Raw genomic sequence first — 19,864 nt, 5'->3', positions numbered from 1 at the left:
GATCCAACGTCCGTATACATGCGCCCAAAAAAAGAGATGTAACTCAGGAAACCGAACGCTCAACGAGCCAAAAAATGCAAAGCAGAGCAGAGCACATCATAGTCAACAAGCGCAGGCCTCGGAAAATGGAACGGGGTATTAAGTTCGTGTGCTTCGTCCCTGGACCAGGTGAACGAGAAACATCATAGGAACAAAAGATAAATAATAAAAAGAAATATCCAGCACAGCTAAATAGTAAAAAAAAACCGCAAGAATGTGTATATCTCCACAACTTCACTCCAAATCTGCCCGTAGACTCATATACCGTCGTAGGGAAAAGGATCAACGGTCTCAGAATCAATCACATAGTGATAAAATAAATGAAAAACAACAACAACAACAACAACAACAAAAAATCGTCAAAACATAGTGGAACAGGGTATCATTGCTCGGAGACTCGTGTATTATCCCCGTAATCAATAACGCCTGTGAAATGATTGGTGACCGCCAACGCAATGCAGAAAAGCAGACGGTGAGAAAGGAAGATCGAGTAGATATGATGTGATTTGATATAGTATGACGGTGATCAGAGAGGACCGTGGGATGTTGAAATAAAAACGAAGGAATGGGCAAAAGAAAGCCTGTTTGCACGCCAGGTGCAGCTGATAACTCTGAGGCATTATATGCTTCATGTATTTTTGAGCATAGAAATGAAAGAGAGGTCGGAGATGATATTAACCGGAGATGCCAAAAGCACGGTCATTCGGAGAATGGGAAGTGGATGTGGAGCAATCTATCGAGCACGGAGCTGGAAGGGTATAGGGCGCTTGAATTCATCGCAGCGAATCGTCAATAAAGTGCGGTATTAATATGTTAATTTAATTTCCACCGGTGGGCTAGGCGATTGGGCATCATCAGATTCATAGATGTCAACGATCATGTCTTGGCCTTCGGGTAATTCACGAACAACATCATCGTCAACCATGATGCGCAATCCGGCCTCGTTGACATGTAGAATGCGAACAATCCGTGATGGGTCGATTTGTTGTTTCTCGGAGATCTTTTTCATCAAGTCTCGAACCGTTCGCTCCGTCAAGTAGATAGCGCGGTAGTAGTCTTGTGAATGTGGCTCAGCTCCATGGAAGCGTACATAAAAGCATGCAACTGTAAAAGGAAATTAGCAACTGATAATGAAGTGGAGCATTTAATAGGAGAGAGGGAACTTACTCGGCTTAGGAGGTCGCTCCGCAGGGGGGCGGTACGTTGGGTCGATATCAACGGCTTCGATGAACCCCTGCGAAACTCGGTCTGTAGATTCCACCCGTGGAATGGCAGTGGAGTTTCGCTCCTTCATGAACTGAGCGGAACTAATTCGTGGCGAATTCAAGGAAGCGTTGCTACTTGTAGGCGATAAGATCAAGGATTCCATAGCCTGGGAGGCACTTGGGTTTTGACGATTCAAGGTATCCGATTTGGCCGATTCGCCTTCAGCTGGAAGCCTCACGGGGTACAGGTCGGGATCATCTCGGTCTTCACCACGGAGGGCAAGGATGCTAAGAGATCGAGTCGATGAGAACATGTCTTGCATCATAGCCAGCTTCGCTTGCAAATCGTCCTCTAATGACAGCTTGTCTGAACCATCCTGTGACCCTATTGACCAGCTGCGCTTATGCTTCGGCTTAGATCGATCGGATTTCACGTTTGTCGCGGCAGTACTGCCGCGCTTGCGTTTACCAAATCCACCACCCATCTCAGCTTGCGCAATCTGCTGCTTGAGTTTATCAATCGTCTTTTTAACGTGCGCCACATCGTTGGATAGTTTACGCTCCGCACCGTGGTCTCGGAAAAGCTTGACCTTGCAGTAGCAGACCTCTGAGTCGCGAGATGCACCGGATTCCTCCCCTGGGGAGAGAAGCTCGGTCTTCGCACAAAGCCGTACAGGAATACCCTTGACTCCTTTAGAGTGGCTGAAATCGGTAGACAAAAAGTTGAACCTCACGGGGATGCTGCAGTCAGAGTTTCCAGTGGCCGGATTGGCAGTCCATGTAACACAGAATCCATCAAAAGACATTTGTTCGATTTGAATTTGGCGATGTTTGTCGTCCTCGCCTCCTTGCTGGGAATTGGCATACTCAACAGCAAGCAGTTTGCCACCACGCTGATGCGCTTCTGATGTGCCTCGACCTTCCTTCCATAATTGCCAGCAGGCGGCTGGCTTCAATCGTTGCTCTTCTTCTTCAAAAGAAACACGGATGAAAGTTCGGTATCGTAATGGCTCGGTGCTAGTAATTGGCGGACTCGAATCCAAAACCGTTAAATTATACGCTTGGCCCTTATTGAGATAAGACACAGGGACTTCTCTGTTGTGCTTGACCATAGCAGTCGGAGCACGCAAAGAAATATTATAACGAAAGCTAAGATCACAGTTAGCAAACTGACCTAGTAGAAAGCACGGAATATGAAAAGGGGGAGGGGAAGCCCTGCCGCGAGGGCAAAAGGCGATTTCACTCACTTTTCACCGGCATATGACACCCCCACCGGAGCAGGGGCAGCAGGAGCAGAAAAGTCCGTTGAGGATGTCATAGCGGATATATTTGATACTTGATCCAATGGCATGCTATTGACAGACGCATCATCAACCGATTCATCCATCACGTCATAGCGCGCATCACGCTGCATGAATTCGCTAGGCGCGAACGAGGGCTGTTGCATGTAGGAGTTCATATCGGGCATCTGCTGGCCGAGATAATGCGGGTTGAAATGTTCCATTCCGGGGTGTTGCTGTGGAGGTACTGAGATTGAATTCGTGAGAGAGAGCGGAGTCATGTTGTGTAAACCGATAGTTGGTGTATGCAGATCGCCTGCCTGGTTGTGAAATACGGCGCCCATTCCGCCGGAGTTTGGGGTATAGAAACCGGGATGTTGAGGGCCAAGGGCCATCATCTGTATAGAGCCTGGGTCCATCCACGAGGGCGAGAAGTTGAGGTCATGGAGATTGCGAGGTGTTCGTTCATTGGGAAATTTCAGGTTGTGGTCTTCCAATTTTATGTCGTGGCTTTGCATTGTTTGCCTAAAATCACCATCCACCAAATCAGTCTCCGATCTCCATTCTCCTGGACCTGAATCTGCATACCTTCCCGTCATCATAGGATCGCCTGAACCTGCGTTGAAATGCTCGTCGTGGCCTGAATCTTCACTATCACGTCGGGGAACAACCTGGGAGAAAGTTTGCTGGAAGCGACTGATGAAGTCATCATCAGGCTTCTGAGTATTGTTTCTGTTAAAATGTAGAATTGATTAGCTGCTGTTCAGTGCATAGATGTGCCTCTTATTTTCTGGCTAGTTTTGTATTTTTCAACATTCGCTTCTCTCTCTCCGCTGAAACGAGAAGCTAAAGGAGTATATCAGATATGGAGATACTCACCGGTTTCGAAACATTGGGGGTAAATTCGCTGGCAGTTTTTGACACCAGATAGTAGGTTTAAAAAGAGAAAAGGAAGAGTCGTAGACCGTTATGCGACATCTGAATCACACGTAAATTTCAATCGGATCCTCCCAGAGGGGAAAGAGAGAGAAAAAAATGGTGCGTTGTCGTGACTCCTTTTGAAGTATGGTGGAGTCCAATGGGAATACAGGCAAGTCGGGTGCTCAATCGATATGGTTCGACCAGCGGGACGATCTCCCAGAAATCGGAATCGACGGAAGACTCAATGAGGTCGAATTTGAGAAAGGTGTCGAGTCGAGGGGAATCAAACAGGGGAGCTTTGCACAGTGGGCGAGTAGGATCGGAAAAGGAGAGTGTGCGAAGTTGTTGAGAGGGGATGCGCCAGATATTTAGGTCTATGCGAGACTCCGGGAAAAAAAAGGCGGAGTTTTGGGACAGACGGGACTGCGGGTCTCTCGATCAAGTGTTCGATGTTGTGATTCGTTTAGTAAAAAATTGTTTAATGGTACCAGTTATGGTAGAACTGGATAAGCGCGAAGCCAAAGGGGAAGAAAGGAATCAAGTCGAAATGGTGAGTTGCGAGTAGGCCCCTTATTTATTCAGGAAAGTTGCGAAAGGGAAAACCGACTTGAAGGCGAGGGGTGAGAAGGAGGGGTGTGGGTGTATTAAGATCGGACTAGGAGAAGGAAAGAAAAACGGTACGGTCCATGGAGCCTCCAATAATGAACAACAGAGCGAGAGGGTTTCAACTGAGCCACACCGTTCACACGAGGGGATGGAGGGGTGAAGCTTTCGGAAGTACAAAGTAAAGATGAGAAAGACTGTATTGCCACACGGTGATAAGAGGAGACTCTCAGTGCAGGGGAAGAGCTTTAGCTCGTTCGAGTAATTTTTATTTTATTTCTTATTTCTTATTTCTTATTTTTTATTTTTATTTTATTTTAATTTAATTTTATTTATGATTATTATTTTTTAAAAATTCAAAAATTCAAAAATTCAAAAATGGAATTTCTCGCTCTCGTTTTCTCCATTAGAATTAATTTTCGCTTTTTTATCGCTTTTTCTCTCAGTTATGGAATGGAAATGATTGGTACCAGGGGGAGGAACGCGGGAGAACGAATTATTATGGAGACTGGAAGGGGAATGGAAAAAGAAATAATAATAATAATAAGTGTAATACACATACAAAATTGAATAAATTTGAATAATGAATAATGGATTACGTTCTCCATACATCTCCTCTCTCCCACTCCCTCTAGCGTACCAATCTAAACCAATTACAGAGAAAATCATGACCTCTCCGTAACTTACCATGTAACATGACAGTAAGAATTCGCCTTCCGCTATGGCGTCGATCATTGGACTGAATCATTTCTCCGGAAACTCTTAGTAAAATTAGTATACAGAAATTATCCTTCGATCTTCGATTCAATTCGATTAGCACCATATCGGACAAGGGCCACACAATCTTCTCTCAAAAAAAAAGTTTCATCATTCCCACGAAAATATTAAACAATATCGACTCGATTTCTCCATCCAACCATGAGGAAACTCGATGATCTTCAAAAATAAACCCACTGGACCAGCCGGAGTGCTTCCGCCTATCGATAACGACGGTGTTACCGAGTCTTCGGGTTCGGGTTTCCCCCACACGCCACACTTTGAATGGTAAAAACGGGTTGACACAGCTTGGGGAACTATGTACCTACAGCCCTACCGTAGAGTATACATGCGGAGAATTTTCATAGTTTAGGCAGTTGAATAAATCAACAGTTCGTGTCAAGCTGAATCAACATCATCCCCGCAGAAAAAAAAATTAGAACCCACACTCAACCCACACCCGAGATTTAAGACTGGAAATTTGGAAAACTCGGAAGTTGAAAATAGAAATTGCAGTCATTAGCCACCGTGGCTTGCCCCGGAAACTTTCTACGAGTATATGGCACACTCAATGTGTCGTTCCACTTCATACCCATAAAAAGTCACAGCACGCGCATACTGAATGGAGCAATCAGTGAAAATAAAAAATAAAATAAAATCCACAGGCAACAATATTTGTCACCTTCCGAGTGACATGTAATTCGTGGCTCGAAAGGTGTGTTTCTATCCATGGATTGGAGCATTGTTGTGGCCGTGCATATTCCGCTGCTCTCCCTTATTGGCGGCTCAAGAACCGGCTGCTACAAGCAGATTAAGTATGTGGGCATATTCACCTATCAACACCCACGGTTTATAGTCACACCACGAACAAAGAATTCTCAACATTGGATTTTCAATTTTGAAATTGCATAAGTAGGTCATTGTCAGCATTCAATCTCCGATCTACGATCGATCTTTTTCTTTGTCTTTTCACTTTTGGCCACTTTCGAACCGACATTGATGATGCGATCGTCGGGAAGATAGCCATGGATCACCGCGGGCTTGGCTGTTGCGTGAGGGTCTCGGTACTTACTCTATGCGTTAGGATTGGGTTGGCCCAGGGTCTTCTTGCAGCCGGATATGATCTATGAATCGGAGCTCACACGTCTTTGAGGTTTTGCAGAATGTCATCGTTGACGTTTACAATGTATCGCACAAAAATAGATATGATGTGGTAATGATGCAAAGCAGATCTGTTGCAACAAGGAAATCGTGTGTACATACAAAATAGCAATAATTGGTTCGGGGTTTGCGATCTGCACTGGCACCTCGGGGGTTTCCTAACTGTGCCAGATGCACCGCACCGCACTGTACTGTATACCGTAATATGGGCGGAGAAGACAGTGGGGGGAGGCGTACGCTAGGAGGTCCATATCTTCTGATTTCAGGATACATATCCCTGACAATACAATTGCCGGTTTGATCCGTGCTGTTCATTGCTGGCATCTCAACCCGCCAATCAAATCAGGCAAAGCACCATAGGCACGTGCTTAATATAATACACATACGAAAATTACAAACACGGTACATTCTTACCCCCGGGCGCCGCCTAGTATGCTATCTACAGTGGCCGGCTCTTCTCTTATGTAGGCACAGTAGGTACGGAGCACAGTAAGAACTTACCCCCCGTAGCTTTATTCTCTAACGGAGCTCGGCTTTTACCCGGTCCATTTCATCTATTCTACATTTGGATCTCGTCTCCAGTCCTCATCCGGCATTACCGATATACTTAATACCCCCTTATACTTTAGTTGATCCTCTCTCCCATTGTTGCATACACAGATCGCGAAAGCGGAAATCACAACCCCCTCAGTAATTCAAATCCAAAATAGAGCTTCTGATTTGTCGGGGAAAAGGGCCGGGCTGGGGGCACAGAATCACATTGGAGAGAATCAGATCCACGACGGGGAGAGGTGTTCCAAACGCGGAAGGGATACTCGGTATTCGTGGAGGTCCACCGCGTCAGCACAGACTTAGCACGCCAGCCCGCAGGAAGCATTGGGCGCATCTTAATCTTCTGGGACGTGCCAGAGAATGCCCAGGTGAGAGTAGCAGCTGAACCACGAAGCTCCTGGCATGTACCTAGAAATTAATATACAGCTGTAAGTACCTAGGTACACTAGGTAGAGCATGCGGCACCTGTTACAAGCACCATTCCACTTTCAGACTTTCAGGGATCAATTGACTGAAAATCACTACCGAGCTTGGAAAAATTGTAGTCTATCTTTCCTATCTTTAGCTTTGTCGCTATGACTCTTTACTGCTTCGTACCTAGCTATCTCCTGAGTAATGTACTATACACACAGTAGGGCTGCGTCTATCGTACCCGGTGTATCGGATTAAGTCATAATTATGAAACAATATAATCATCCATCCAACCATGCAAGCTTTCTTTCATCCTCGTGGTAACATTACCCAACGCGTGCCTGACACTGTTCTACGTTCTGTACGTTCTATATGCACGCAAGGCTCTCATTTGGGTTTCCCCACGTCCACATTTCGAACATTCAACTGCCACAAGGAATCACTGACGTCAGAATATGAATTTTTTCTTTATTTTGGCTATGCATCCTAGTACAGAATAAAGCCACCCCGTCATGGGCACGCCCACCGGGCGTTTTGGCTGAACAGGGGTTGAATACGCCACCAGCGCGAAAGGGAATGTTCCTGTCACCGCCTGAGCTATTAGTGGAGTACAGCGTTAATATGCTTCAGATTACCTTCTTCGCTTTTAATAAATGTAGCTGGTTAGCCAGGGATTCAATGAGGACCGGGTCGGCGCGTAGCTTATATCATGGATAACTTGAAGCTCGACGCATTTGAAAGAAATTGCATTGAATTTTGTATGTGGTACGAAAGGTTAAACCAATGATAAAGCTTCTCGGATACTGTTTCCCCGCTAGATTGCGTGATTTGATTGGTTGATCAGTGCTTTGATAGCCATAGCTCGTTTTTGCGATCCGTCCAGGTTGGAACAGATCTTCAGCCACGAGGAGTGTGATTGATTGCCCACAGGTCTTGGGCGGCTTTGATGGCTTGACGAGAGACCAATCAAGTCGTACGGTGAGTGCCACAATGTTGATGGTTGCTCGTGGGACACGTTGGTACGACGGTTATCCTCGCAGTAGACTGTAAGCGAAACTAAATGCAACAATTTAATTTAGGCATTTCCATATCTATTTCGCGAAACAATTGACTTTGAATTAAATATATCATGATGTAGTGGCCCATTATGCAAATGCACAAAGTGTTACATACCACATACTGTAGTACTATCCATAGTAAGACCGACCCATCATCCTGAAGGCGTTGATCCTTCATAGAATGTAGCCCACGCAAGGACATTTCCCAATTGGCAAAGAAGCAGCATTGGCATAACTACTGTATACGAGGAAACAAATATACGAAAATCGAAAAGATCCACTACTCCTCTTGGCATACACCTTCAACTTCAAAGCGAATATGTACATAGAAGCAACAAGCATCTAAAAACGCGGCAGCCTTATCCGCAACCTTTGAGTACATTCACAACACATATGCATAATGATCGCATCAAAGAAAAGCCAACGGGCGCAAAAGTAAAAACCAACACCAATAATAACCCAATCAACCACTACCACCAGCATACCTAAAGTAACAAGGCTCCCAGCCCAAGATAAAAAAACATGTGCACCATACCAGGATCAACAAAACCAGCCAGTAAGGCCAAGCAACCGCCTTGCCACAGTGGACTCTACCCAAAACAATTGAACCCACTAGCCACACCAACCCCTCTCGAGCAGCTGACGCAGCCACAGGGATGATCGAACGCGACACCAACAGCGACACAGACTTGTTACGTTGTCCCGTGTTCGAAGGGGAAAGTACTGTAGGTACATACTATGTACAGGAGAAAAAATACTAGGCAATCTTATTCGCGTTCTAGCGCTATGGATACACACAGGGCTATGTATGTACATAATGTACTTTGGCGGGGCGGACGGAACGGCAAAGTCGGAGGTTTGACCAATGAGAAATTAGTGGAAGGGTTGGGGAAGAAGGTGTGGCGAATTTCAGTCAGTGTGATCCTGCATACAGTACATCCGAAGTACGATGTGTCCATTGCTCATTGCTTTGTGGATGACTTTGTGGATTTGGTAAATACTGTACTATAATTTGATGGGTTTTGTGGATAGAGTGTGGATTGAATCCATTGTGAAAATTTGCTAGTACAGCCACAGAAGTCCGAGTTAGTACTTTAATATGGATACTGTCGGGTGTACTTGTACTGTATAATGTGCTGTATTGTAGTACGTTTATCCAAAGTATGGCTCAGTGGTTGAGAAAAAAGAGCCCAAGGTCGCAGACACTAGATAAGGTGATTTTGCTCCATTCCGTATATAGTAGCAATCGTCTCTGAGTCACAATAGTCAGTTGATGCACAGTTCTCCGTGTAGCTGTACCTAGGAGCTTGCAAAGTGGAGATGGTTATTGAGGTACTCCACTCGAGGTCCATGGCGATCCTGTCTAACCCCACAAAGAGCCTTGAGCTATTAAATGTAGTCTGTCAATTGGCTCGTGGATTGTGAGACACTTTTTCGATCCCCAGATCAACAAATCATAAGGTGGTGGGTTCTTAATTTGCGCTTTGATCTCTAAAATACGATGACTTTGTGTGCTGGTAGATACACGCAATTGTAAGACAATTGTGGCGATCAAACCTAATTCCATCTAGAGTGTGGTGTGGTGGCTGTGTTAATTCTTCAAAGAATGTTCATGATAACGAATGATATCGAAGCCATGGTTGTGAAATGATATCGAATTGTGTGGGGGATGGGAATCGGAAAAAAATGAGTGCATGGATCGGATATGGACAATGTACAATATCTCCGAGGTTTACATATTATCTACTGCAGTCTGCAAGTTGAGATTAATGGAGCGAAAGTTTTAAAGAATGCTATGTAGTATGAACTCGCAAGCAAAGGCTGATTGCTGGTGATCATGCTATGAAATTACCCATCTATAATCTGCCCAATATGAATGTCCCTTGTACAAGATGTCCTGGTGTAGCCGCCATACGAACCGTTTCGCAGACGGGATCATGTCCGAAATGCGCATCAACAAAAGGGAAGAATGGGAAAGAATGGATACAACGAGTAAATGCGACCGCAAAAACCCCCGACAGCGCCGCTCAAAGCATATGAAGGAAAGAAAACGCAAATGGTATAAACAAACGGCAGCATGGCCTAACGGAACCTCATTTATGTGCTGACCGGTCCTTGATCAGTTTCCACTTCCCAAGTGATGAGACCCATTGCTCGAAGAGAGAAAAACAAGAGACAAATAGAAGGAATGAATAGGTATGGTATAAAGTGAGAACAATGCGGTAATATCCTTTTCAATGCTGGATGATTAGAGAGAATCCATCAATCCAAGATGCACACGATCCCGCGACGCCGGCGATCTTATATCCAAGAGGCGGTATTAAGGTATGGCTAGTTCAAAAGTCAGTCTCAATTTCATGTCATACCAAGATAACTGTCTGAGAACTTACCCCGATCCACCATGGCGATTTCCATAAAAGCCGGATTTTCGGCCAAGACTAGTAAGAATCTCAATTCCATCAATCCAAAGTCCAGCTCGGACGTAAAATCCAAGCAGAATTTCTCCACGCCGAGTGTCTGCGATATTATTAGAAAGGTTTCATTATAGACAGCATAAGAGCATGTTGAGACTCACCGAGAACAAACTCATCACCGCCAGCTTTGCCGCCTCGTTTTCCAAAGAGTTGGCTAGTCATGTCTTCATAGCAAAATTCGATGCCATCCAAGGCATTTCCATGGTAGACTTTTACAGATGTCAAGAGCTTGGTTGCGATGAAGGCGCACTCGAGAAGTAATTGCTGGGGTTCACTGCCTTCCATTGAGGAGAAACCAAGCATTCCACTCTTGTAGCCAGACTGACTCTTGGGCAGCTTGACCAGAGAGCTCTTCGACTTCAAGAGACCAACATCCTCAACTGTGTAGCTACCGAGAGCACCGGAGTAGACAATAGCTTTGATCTTCTTTTTCTTCTCCTTTTCAGTACCAAAGACCTTCAATCGAAGCTCACTCTCGGTAATCATGATTTGCTTGGGAAGTCCATTGCTGCTATTCTCCGTGTTCAGATATTCAATCGAAGTATGGCAGAACTCATCGCCTTCTTTGTAAAGCTCCATGAAGGCGATACCCGAGGAAGCAGTAAAGAGAATCTTGCCATTCTCCACTGGCCATACTTGCACACTATCATCCAAGCTCGCAGATGCGTCACTTGGGAGTCTGAAGCAGGGGTGGAATCGGAAACGGAGAGCATCCAGGCGATGCCAGCTACACTCGTCGTTTGGTAAACACACCTTCAGCCCTTGAGCCTTTGTGCGAGTCGAGAATGGCTCTTTTGTCAAGAATGAGCGATTCAACTGGACGTAATCGCGAAGCATAATGCCTGACTCCTGGTGGGGGCATCCGAAGAGATGTCCAACTTCATGCAAGTGAGCTCCAATGCCAATATTGGCGGATTCCCAATTCGACCCGGCTTCACCATTGTCGTTTGCCACGTAGTTTGTATCTGTTCGTACACAGTCAGAGAAGGCGTCCACAACCTCCTCTAAACAAGATGGATAACTCTGTAGAGCGTGGGACCCAAAGATGGCCATTTTTATATCGTCACCGGCAGACCCTAATGCCGCGTGGCCTGTGATCATTTGCTGCTCAGTATCCCAGTGTGAGTCTAACAGCAGCACAGAGACATATTGTTTCTGCCCAGGTTGAGGGTTGAAATGCTTCCGTACCGCCTCCTTGGCGATCGCAAACAACTCATCTTTCTTTTGAGCATTCTGGTTTTGTTGAGCAATGTTGAGGTCTCGCAGCTCCGCCACTGTTTTCTCAGTGCGAACGATGTGGATTTTGGCTTCATTGCGCATTTGTCCGACCGCCGAATCCCGTCGACTGAGGGTGCCAGACTGCCATTCCTCCTCGAATCTGAAGCAGCGCCGTCCAAAGTTGTTGCGGAACATCTGCTCGCCGGTGAACGCTTGCCAAAGGTATGCTGCTGTTCGGTATTTTCGAATCGCGGTGTCTAGTCCATTGCCTTCTCGCTCCATCCTCTCCGGCACGGCATCATATGTCCCATCTGAATCCTTTCCGAGCAATACAACCAATTGCAAAGGTGGACTGTTCACCAGAGGAAGATAGTTGATATTAATCCATGTCGAATGGACGGCGGGGTGTGTGCTGCCTGAAGATAGCTTGGGAGAAATGAAATCGAGACGGAGGCGATTAGGACCGGGTACTAGATGAATCAAGGCTTTGAAATGAGATTCTGTTACGGGCCAGCCGGTCGACGGAAAATTGTCTTGGTGGTGGAAGACTGTGACACCTCCGTCCAGCGGATGGTGCCTGGGGTCTCCAATTTGACCATAGACGAGGAGAACCTTTTGATGAACCTAGAAAAAGACTTCGTTAGCCACGCGGCCGACGAAGATATTTTTTGGGAGGCAATTCCGAATGTGCTTTCTATTGCGGAGGGAAGGACACGTACCCAGGAATTATCGGTGATTGACACAATCCGGGGCGCATATGGTGAGGCAGGAGTTGAACGATATACTCCATTGATGGACGAAGAGGAGCTTCCCTAATGCACCGAATACTCAATTAGCGCATGACGTTCAGCATGCCTTGTATTTTCAAGGACATCGCTCCCAAATTGACATACCACCACACTATTTCGTTGCGATCGGGTCACAAAGAGTCCTGGCCGCTGCGGGGGCGGGGGTAAAGGTGAAGAGGTGGCATCTGATTCGATCAAGGAAGGAAGATTTGGGGAAGAGAGAGTTGGCTTGATCGACGATGGCGGAGTTATGGAGCTGTGGGAGGATGTGTCGATCGTGGAGGATGATTTGCCAACCATTTCCACCTTGGTCGCGGCGCCTTTGGTGTCGGAATTAAAGCTCGCTTTTGAGCGGCGACGCAATTGTTTTAGAAACGACATGGTGGAATAGAGGGGGTCAAAAGGGAAGGATTAGAGAAGGCTAGGACTTCTCATTGAGAAAAGGGACCCCAAATTGAATGGAGGAAGGCAGTTGCCGTCTCAGGAACAGGAACAGGAGAGCGCGACCGTTTGCGGCGGGTGACGACGCCGTGGAGTAAGGCCCCGCAAGTGCCCGGAGATGGCAAAAAAAATAGAAAAAAATAAGAAAATCAAAGGAGACACAACAAGTCAAAGCGATAGATCACAAGTTGGGAATTGACATTGATTGTAAGAAAGAAGGGAATAATTCAAGGGAGAGGAGAAGACAGAAGGGAGAATAGGAAAGAAGAAAAAACCAAGAAATCGAAAATTGGCACAGACAAGTTACAAACGAGTGAGGATGGAGATCATTGGTAACAAAACCCTCTATAATTGACACTTATGGGGCATTTAGAGGCAAAAAGGACAGATTAAGCGGCAAATCTATACTTAGCTTGAGCTAGTCTACTATTTATTATGAGACTTGTTCTACTACTACATACTAATATAGCTGTATATGTAAGTCCACCGGTAGCGATGCTCGTACCAATGGATTCAAGTGGATGAGGAGAGGAGAATTGATACGAAGCACCTATCCCACGTCTTACGTACCCTCGAGACAATCAAGGCAATGCTATCGCTGTTAGTCGCGGTGTTTCACCGGTGGATCGCAGATGATCGCCCCAACGCTCTTAGCTTAGATCTAGCGTCCAACTAGGCAGCGCATACCAGGGCTGGTTGGAGGGTCTGTTCGTTAACCCCGTCATGTAACTGCGGCATCCTTCTCTCCTCTAATCTTAGACTACGAAGACAAGGCTGGCCTAATCAGAGTTCCTTTGTTCTTATTCTTGACGAGAGAAGGAGATCATCAATCTAAATATTCAAGATATTGCACAACCCTGGTCCTTGGGGCTAATTGAAATGTATGGCGTCTGTGGCTTGACTCCCCCCCTTTCCAACGTCTGATACACTCCGTTGCTATGCCGCATTCCTCCCACCATATTACTATGATCAATCTCATTTGCCAGGTCTGAGACAAAGCCGGCATATGCAAGATTATCGCCCAATCCCGGGTTTGGGGGGATTTCTCCGCTTACTACAGTACTGTACCTGTAGTCGACGATGGGTTCCAACCCCTTGATGTTCCTGACAGCCACGAGACTTTGTCATCCATGGTGATTGAATATTCCGCACGGGGTTGATCTGATTGATCTGGATTCCGAGAGTCTGGGGGCCGAGTATAGTAGTAAATTGCCGATAAGTATCCGTTCTCCGTACTCCGTACTTTGGGGCTCGGAAATACCGATCACCGGCCACGTCTGCATCCAATGGTGCAATCTTCGATCTCGATCGTGAACTTCATCTGAGGGGTCTGATGAGGATAGATAAACGTATTTGGGTTAGGGTTATGCTGGGAATTCTAAACAATACTTGATCTAATACCTATCTGCTATGCTATTTCCCCCAAGTGTAGCAAGACATAGTTCTCCGTACATAATACAGTATCCCACCAGCATTAAGTTCTGGAGATATCTAGCTTAGCATACCAGATAGACCGCATGCCAATGAATGCCAGATATGGTTTCCCCCTTTTACTCCCTCCTTCTCCTCCTTCTCTCCACTATGGCATGAGCTAAGACTAAAAGCTGCTAGGGTTTGCCAATCCTGAAGAAGTGGAGCGGAATCTTGGATGGCATGTGCGATCGAGGAAAAGTCTTTCTAGGAGGTTATACCCTCTAGAAGTCTATGAGAATAAAAAACAGGATTTGGAGAGAAAGGGAAGATCGTAATAATGTTTCATTTTTTAAAAAAAAAAAAATCCAGGGAAAGTCACTGAGGACTAATAATGCAATTATCACGGAGATTTGAAGCTGCAAGTTCAGGGCTTTAAAGTGGGGAGGTTGGGTCCACGCTGAACCGATCGAGTTTTTATTTATTTATATTAGTCTGCTTGACAGAGAGACGGGTTTTTTTACTACTTCTATATAGCACTTTAGATATACTCCCATAGTCCGAATTATCAAACTGCAGTAGCAAACCATATTCCCTGTTCATTTGATGGGATGGACCAAACGCGAAACTCGCGTATCAGCACGCGGCACGCGTCTTCCCTGCTTTTCGTTGGCAATACTTAGTCATTACACCAACCAACACAAATTCCTCGTGGAAGCCAAATTCTTCATATTAGTACACTATTCTTGGATAATAGACAGTGTAAAAATTTCGATATTTCTACATTTCCCTCCAATCGCCGAATCAATTTAACTCCATTTGGGTTTAGTGTGTGGTCGGATCCAAATTTCGATCGCCAATTGGTTCCTTGACCCAGCCCGCCCTTGCCTTGCCAACCCGTAAACTGGGTCCTTCGTCAGCTTCTCTCTCTCTTCATTCTATCGCCCTGCCCACCATGACCCTGCCACAGCCTGGCTCTGCAGAGAAGACAATCAGGAAAATAGACATATCCCAGGTAAGTACAGTGCCGAAAGGTGGGACGAATGCAAATGAGAAAGAAAAAAAAGAGAGAAACAAGAGAAAAAAAAACATATCAGAAAACCTGGTGGACCCGCCTGGGTTTTACCTGGCCTCGAATGAGCCAGGCAACCTATACAGAAGAAGTGTTTGCCAGGCAAGCGAATCAATCAGTTGCTGAGAGGATATACTGGATTTCAAAGATACACTAACCCCTGCCTTCATAGGTCTCCCTGAGTTTACAGGACCGCCTCGGCCTGGCCAAACTGAAATACCAACATGGCCGACTTCATGGACTGAACTCGACCCTTCAAGACTCCAAGTTGGGTCTATCCGACAATGAAAAACCTTCAGACTCCTCCTCCGAATTCTCACGCAGCCGCTGTGAAACCCCGTTTACCTCTCCTCCCTTGCGAGCCGCCACGTACTCGAAAGAGCTGCCTCGATCCGCTCGGAACAAACATGCTGTCACCTTTGACTCCCATGTCATGCAGCCCATGTTAACGGCAGGACGCAAGCGTCTTCGATCAGACTCGAATGAGGGCCGCCCTGCAAAGGCCCCACGGGTATCATGGAAGAGTTCATACAAATTACCCCAGTCTTCACCTGGTCTAGTTCATCACACGACACGACGAAGCCAAATGCCTTTCATGTCCGAAGCACCCATCCCCGAGATGTCATCTCCCGTATATCAAGGCCCATCTGATGAAGAGAATGATCCGGAGCTACCCTTGCATAGCTTCCAGGTTGCGGGCTCTATGGTGGGATCCTCACCCCCTCGGACACCCCCTCCGAAGCATGCACGCCTACCACGAACAGACCGAGGCCAAGGGGATGATGGCGCAGACTTGCTGCTTTTCCTAGCCAATTCCCCGACCCCGGCTCGTGTGGCTGCTGGCTCCCAGTCTCATGTTTTCCCTCCCTCGACCCCTCCAAGCCAACATGCGGGTCTAGGATCCCTGCCCAATCTTATGGGAACCCCAGGTCAACAATTCAACTTTGCGGATTTTGTGAACGTTACTCCTAGCCCAGCACAGCCTGCATGGGGTGGTCGTACTCCTGGGAACCCGGCTCGAACACCTCTCACTGCGAAAGATGCTCGCAAGCGGCTGAACTTCGATGCACTGGTTCCTCCGAGCGCTTCACCAAGGATGCGCAGCAAAGAGGGTGGACTAGCACTGCAGCTTGGAGGCGAGCTGCATCGCTAGATCACTCGTGCCGCTATATCTCGCTTCGTTCCTTCCTTCTCCCACTTCTCTTTCCCTCTCTTCGATTCTCTGTTCATCTATTACCCGTAACCCTTTTCATTCTCTGTTACGTTACGTCTTGACGATTTTGCTATGTACACCTACCACCTACACAATGCTTTTTTAATCTCAAGGTTGTCTTGAGGCATGATCGAGGTATTCTCCATTTTGAGACCCTATCTTGGATCCCAACCATCAAGCCAATCAGTCATCACTGCATACCCGGCGTTTCCCTTTCTCTGCATGGTATATGTTTTTCATTGCCCCTTCCATATCAATCATGGTTACTACCCACTTCCACAGCTCCTATTTGCTTTGTTATAATATCGTTCTACTCACTTCATGTTTTGCATCCAATATGTCTCGTGATGATACATTGTATCCCGACCTCATTGCTTTTATGATTGTTTTTTTTTAATATTACCCCAGCATTCTCATCAGGCAGAAAAGAGGCTCCAAAACTCATTTGGAGATCAGTGAAATAGTGACTATTATACATCTCTTGTACTCATTACCAATATCCCTTGTAGTCGTGTATGCTCTATCTACTAGTTTGTCATTATCCACCCGGTCATTTTAATGTCTAGAGACTGGTAGTAAAAAGGGCCCTGGGTGCCATCCCATTAGATACATGTATACTCCAAACATATGTAGTATACCCCAAGCATATAACCTCAATCCTCCGCCCAACCCAACTCCGCCTCTTCCTCTTTCTCTGCCTTCCCATCCCCCTCAACCCTAGCCCTCTCAACCTGCTTCCTCCACAAAAAAGCCAAATAATCCGAAGTACTAGCCTCATCAATCCCCTTATCCTCCCTAACCTTCAAAAACCTCGGAAACCTCAAACTAACACCCCTCTCCTCACTAACAAGCCCAATAGCAGCAGTATAAGTAGGACTAAGCGTTATATCCGCAAAAGCCATCTCCCACACCTCCAACGGCTCAAACCAAACATCCGGCTCTCCAAAATACTCCACATAAGCAGGTCTCGAAATAACATTCGTACTACCCTCACTGTATTTCTCTTTATTGGAGGCGTAGAATTTATCAGTGAACCCGGACATGCATTTTGTTACGGCTTCTAGGGCGCCGGTTTCCGGGTTCCGAACTGCGAGGAGAATGGGGGACCACCATTTTGCTTTTCGGCCTTGGCCGTGCCAGGCTGCTATGGGGATTAGATCGAGGGTGTCGGAGGTGGTGGAGTAGTCTTTTTTGACTTTTAGCCAGGATTCGAGTCGTTTGTCAGGCTCATAGGTTGATAGGAGGGGTTTGCGGCGGGTGGGTTTTTCTTTCTCTTTGGAGTTTGTGGATGTAATTTCTGTTTCGGCGTTGGTGTCTTCATTCAGGATATTGGAATCAGGTTGGGTTGTGGTTTTATTATTTGTGTTGTCGAGAACTTTAACCATTATACCTTCGCATTTTATGTCGGTGGCACTTTTGAAGAATTCAAGAACGCTTTCTGAATCGGCAGATGTCGCGTCTAAACTCTTGACCCAGGTAAATTTGTTTGGGATCTCGATGAATAGGCTTCGGAGAAGCTCTCTGCGTTCACGGAAGGGGCGATCTAAAAGTGGCTCGCCGTTGAGATACATTAGATCGAATGAGAAAAGACAAACAGTGACTTTTATCGCTCCGATCTCGACGTTTTTCTTTGCCCTGTTCGTCAGAGTTTGGAATGGTTGTAGGTCGCCCGTGTCACGGTCTACAGCGACTACTTCTCCCTCGAGAATAAAGCTTGAGACGCCTTCGCCTCGAATCTGGGGGACGAGAGACACAAGATCGGGATATTTTTCAGTCATGAGTTCGAGGTGTCGAGAGAAGATTGACACCTTGCCTTTTTCGTCGCAATGTACTTGTGCTCGTTGTCCGTCGTATTTGTATTCGCAGCTGAAATCACGTCCTTGTAGTTTTGTCAACATATCTGAGAGGTCGCGCGTGATACTACCCAGCATTGGCCGGAGTGGAATATGTAACATTAGTCCACATCTGATGAGGAGCTCTTCAGCTACGCCGATCTCTAAAAGACATGGGATGAGATCATTGTAGCTTGGATGTCTGGCATAGGAAGCTTTGACGATTTCCTCGGCACTTGTGTATATTTCTGTAAGCTCGTCTTTTTTCAGACGCGCAAATTCATGTTGAGGGCGAATCGTAAATTCAGCTCCAGCGGGCTTTGAATAGAGAAATGCACGCGCAAGAGCAATGAGCATGGTCGTCTTCACGGCACCGATGCGTAGGTTTTGTACTAGAGTTCGGACAATATATCTACTCTCTTCTGCGCCACGAGTATCCTGTAACAATTTCTCGACAATGCGCTGTTTTGTCTCTTGGCTTCCGGTACCTTTGCTCGTGGCAATTTTGAGAAGAGATTGATAGACACCTTTGATTTTAAGGGGCTTGGGTTTCATCAGCGTAAAAGCCTGGCGCTTCTTAGCTTCGAACGCGACGTCTCCTGCATCGCCGTGGCGATCATAAAGTGTTTTGAGACCTTGACCGTCTAAGCCGTATATTTTCTTCAGAGCCTTCGAGATGGATGAGCCACCGAGTCCCAGCTCTAGCTCATCATATGGTGGGGATATAGAATTTGTAGCTAGCCAGACAGCAGGAAGGACACTAGTCGGGTCGCCTACTATCAAAACCCGAAGAAAATTAACTAGTGTGTCGACGATTTTAATTCGGCTTGTTGTTGAGTTGGCTAGGACGAAGGCTCTTGTAAGTAGTGCGTAGGTAGCATCGCCGCCCTCTGAAGCCCAATGCGGTCGCAATTCGGCTGCATATTTGCTCGCATCAAAAGTTTGAGGGCTTTGATCAAATGGCACAGTAAAGGATACTGTGTCTTCTGTTCCGGAAGATGACTGTAATGATAGCGTATTCTTTTTGGGTGCGATAGAGGATACAGGTGCTGTATCTGGAGCTACCGAAGGGACCAACGGAGCTTCGTTTTGCTCTGGCTCTGCTACTGTAGCTGCAGATTCGTTGGCTGTAGAATTAGAGGATTGTCCATTCTCTTCTTGATCCCATTCGGCTTGAAGTTTTCGTGCCAAAGCTTCATCCGAGAGAGTCTGTTCTGTGACGTCGGGCGCTAGCTGGGGCTGCCTAGCTGTTTGTCCTTGAAAAAAGGAAGAAATACTGCGCACTTTTTGCGGTGACGAATCATTACCATTTTGCTTTCGCTTTTTCGCTGGACTAGGCATTTTTTATACAAATATTCGAAATGGGTAAGAGCTTGAAGTGCATGTTGCCACTGGAGCAGCTGTAGAACATTTGGTAGTTGCGGATAGCA

At 46.3% G+C, this 19,864-nt stretch overlaps 5 protein-coding genes across 5 annotated transcripts; 2 read left to right on the top strand and 3 right to left on the bottom strand.

Moving 5' to 3' along the window:
• Positions 1-844: 844 nt before the first annotated feature.
• N7478_003634 (grainyhead-like protein) lies at positions 845-3,417 on the bottom strand (the record flags this gene model as incomplete). Its single annotated transcript, XM_056919848.1, has 5 exons — positions 845-1,143; positions 1,207-2,393; positions 2,492-3,049; positions 3,113-3,256; positions 3,404-3,417. 5 exons carry the CDS (start codon positions 3,415-3,417, stop codon positions 845-847), a joined length of 2,202 nt encoding a protein of 733 aa, XP_056783006.1.
• A 172-nt stretch (positions 3,418-3,589) lies between these two features.
• N7478_003633 (uncharacterized protein) lies at positions 3,590-3,817 on the top strand (the record flags this gene model as incomplete). Its single annotated transcript, XM_056919847.1, has 1 exon — positions 3,590-3,817. The coding sequence occupies one exon, from the start codon at positions 3,590-3,592 to the stop codon at positions 3,815-3,817; it is 228 nt and encodes a 75-aa protein (XP_056783005.1).
• A 6,403-nt stretch (positions 3,818-10,220) lies between these two features.
• Positions 10,221-12,847, bottom strand: N7478_003632 (zinc metalloproteinase family protein; the record flags this gene model as incomplete). Its single annotated transcript, XM_056919846.1, has 5 exons — positions 10,221-10,317; positions 10,377-10,503; positions 10,562-12,302; positions 12,398-12,490; positions 12,572-12,847. 5 exons carry the CDS (start codon positions 12,845-12,847, stop codon positions 10,221-10,223), a joined length of 2,334 nt encoding a protein of 777 aa, XP_056783004.1.
• Positions 12,848-15,272: 2,425 nt separating this feature from the next.
• N7478_003631 (uncharacterized protein) lies at positions 15,273-16,542 on the top strand (the record flags this gene model as incomplete). Its single annotated transcript, XM_056919845.1, has 2 exons — positions 15,273-15,332; positions 15,562-16,542. The coding sequence occupies 2 exons, from the start codon at positions 15,273-15,275 to the stop codon at positions 16,540-16,542; spliced, it is 1,041 nt and encodes a 346-aa protein (XP_056783003.1).
• Positions 16,543-17,255: 713 nt separating this feature from the next.
• Positions 17,256-19,775, bottom strand: N7478_003630 (putative DNA ligase I; the record flags this gene model as incomplete). Its single annotated transcript, XM_056919844.1, has 1 exon — positions 17,256-19,775. One exon carries the CDS (start codon positions 19,773-19,775, stop codon positions 17,256-17,258), a length of 2,520 nt encoding a protein of 839 aa, XP_056783002.1.
• Positions 19,776-19,864: the final 89 nt, after the last annotated feature.

The sequence above is a fragment of the Penicillium angulare genome (genome assembly GCF_028827245.1).
Source record: "Penicillium angulare strain IBT 27051 chromosome Unknown utg000003l_segment0_segment0, whole genome shotgun sequence".
NCBI classification, from domain to species: domain Eukaryota; kingdom Fungi; phylum Ascomycota; class Eurotiomycetes; order Eurotiales; family Aspergillaceae; genus Penicillium; species Penicillium angulare.
The sequence above is the reverse complement of the archived record's forward strand: the minus strand, read 5'-3'. Positions and strand labels throughout refer to the sequence as shown.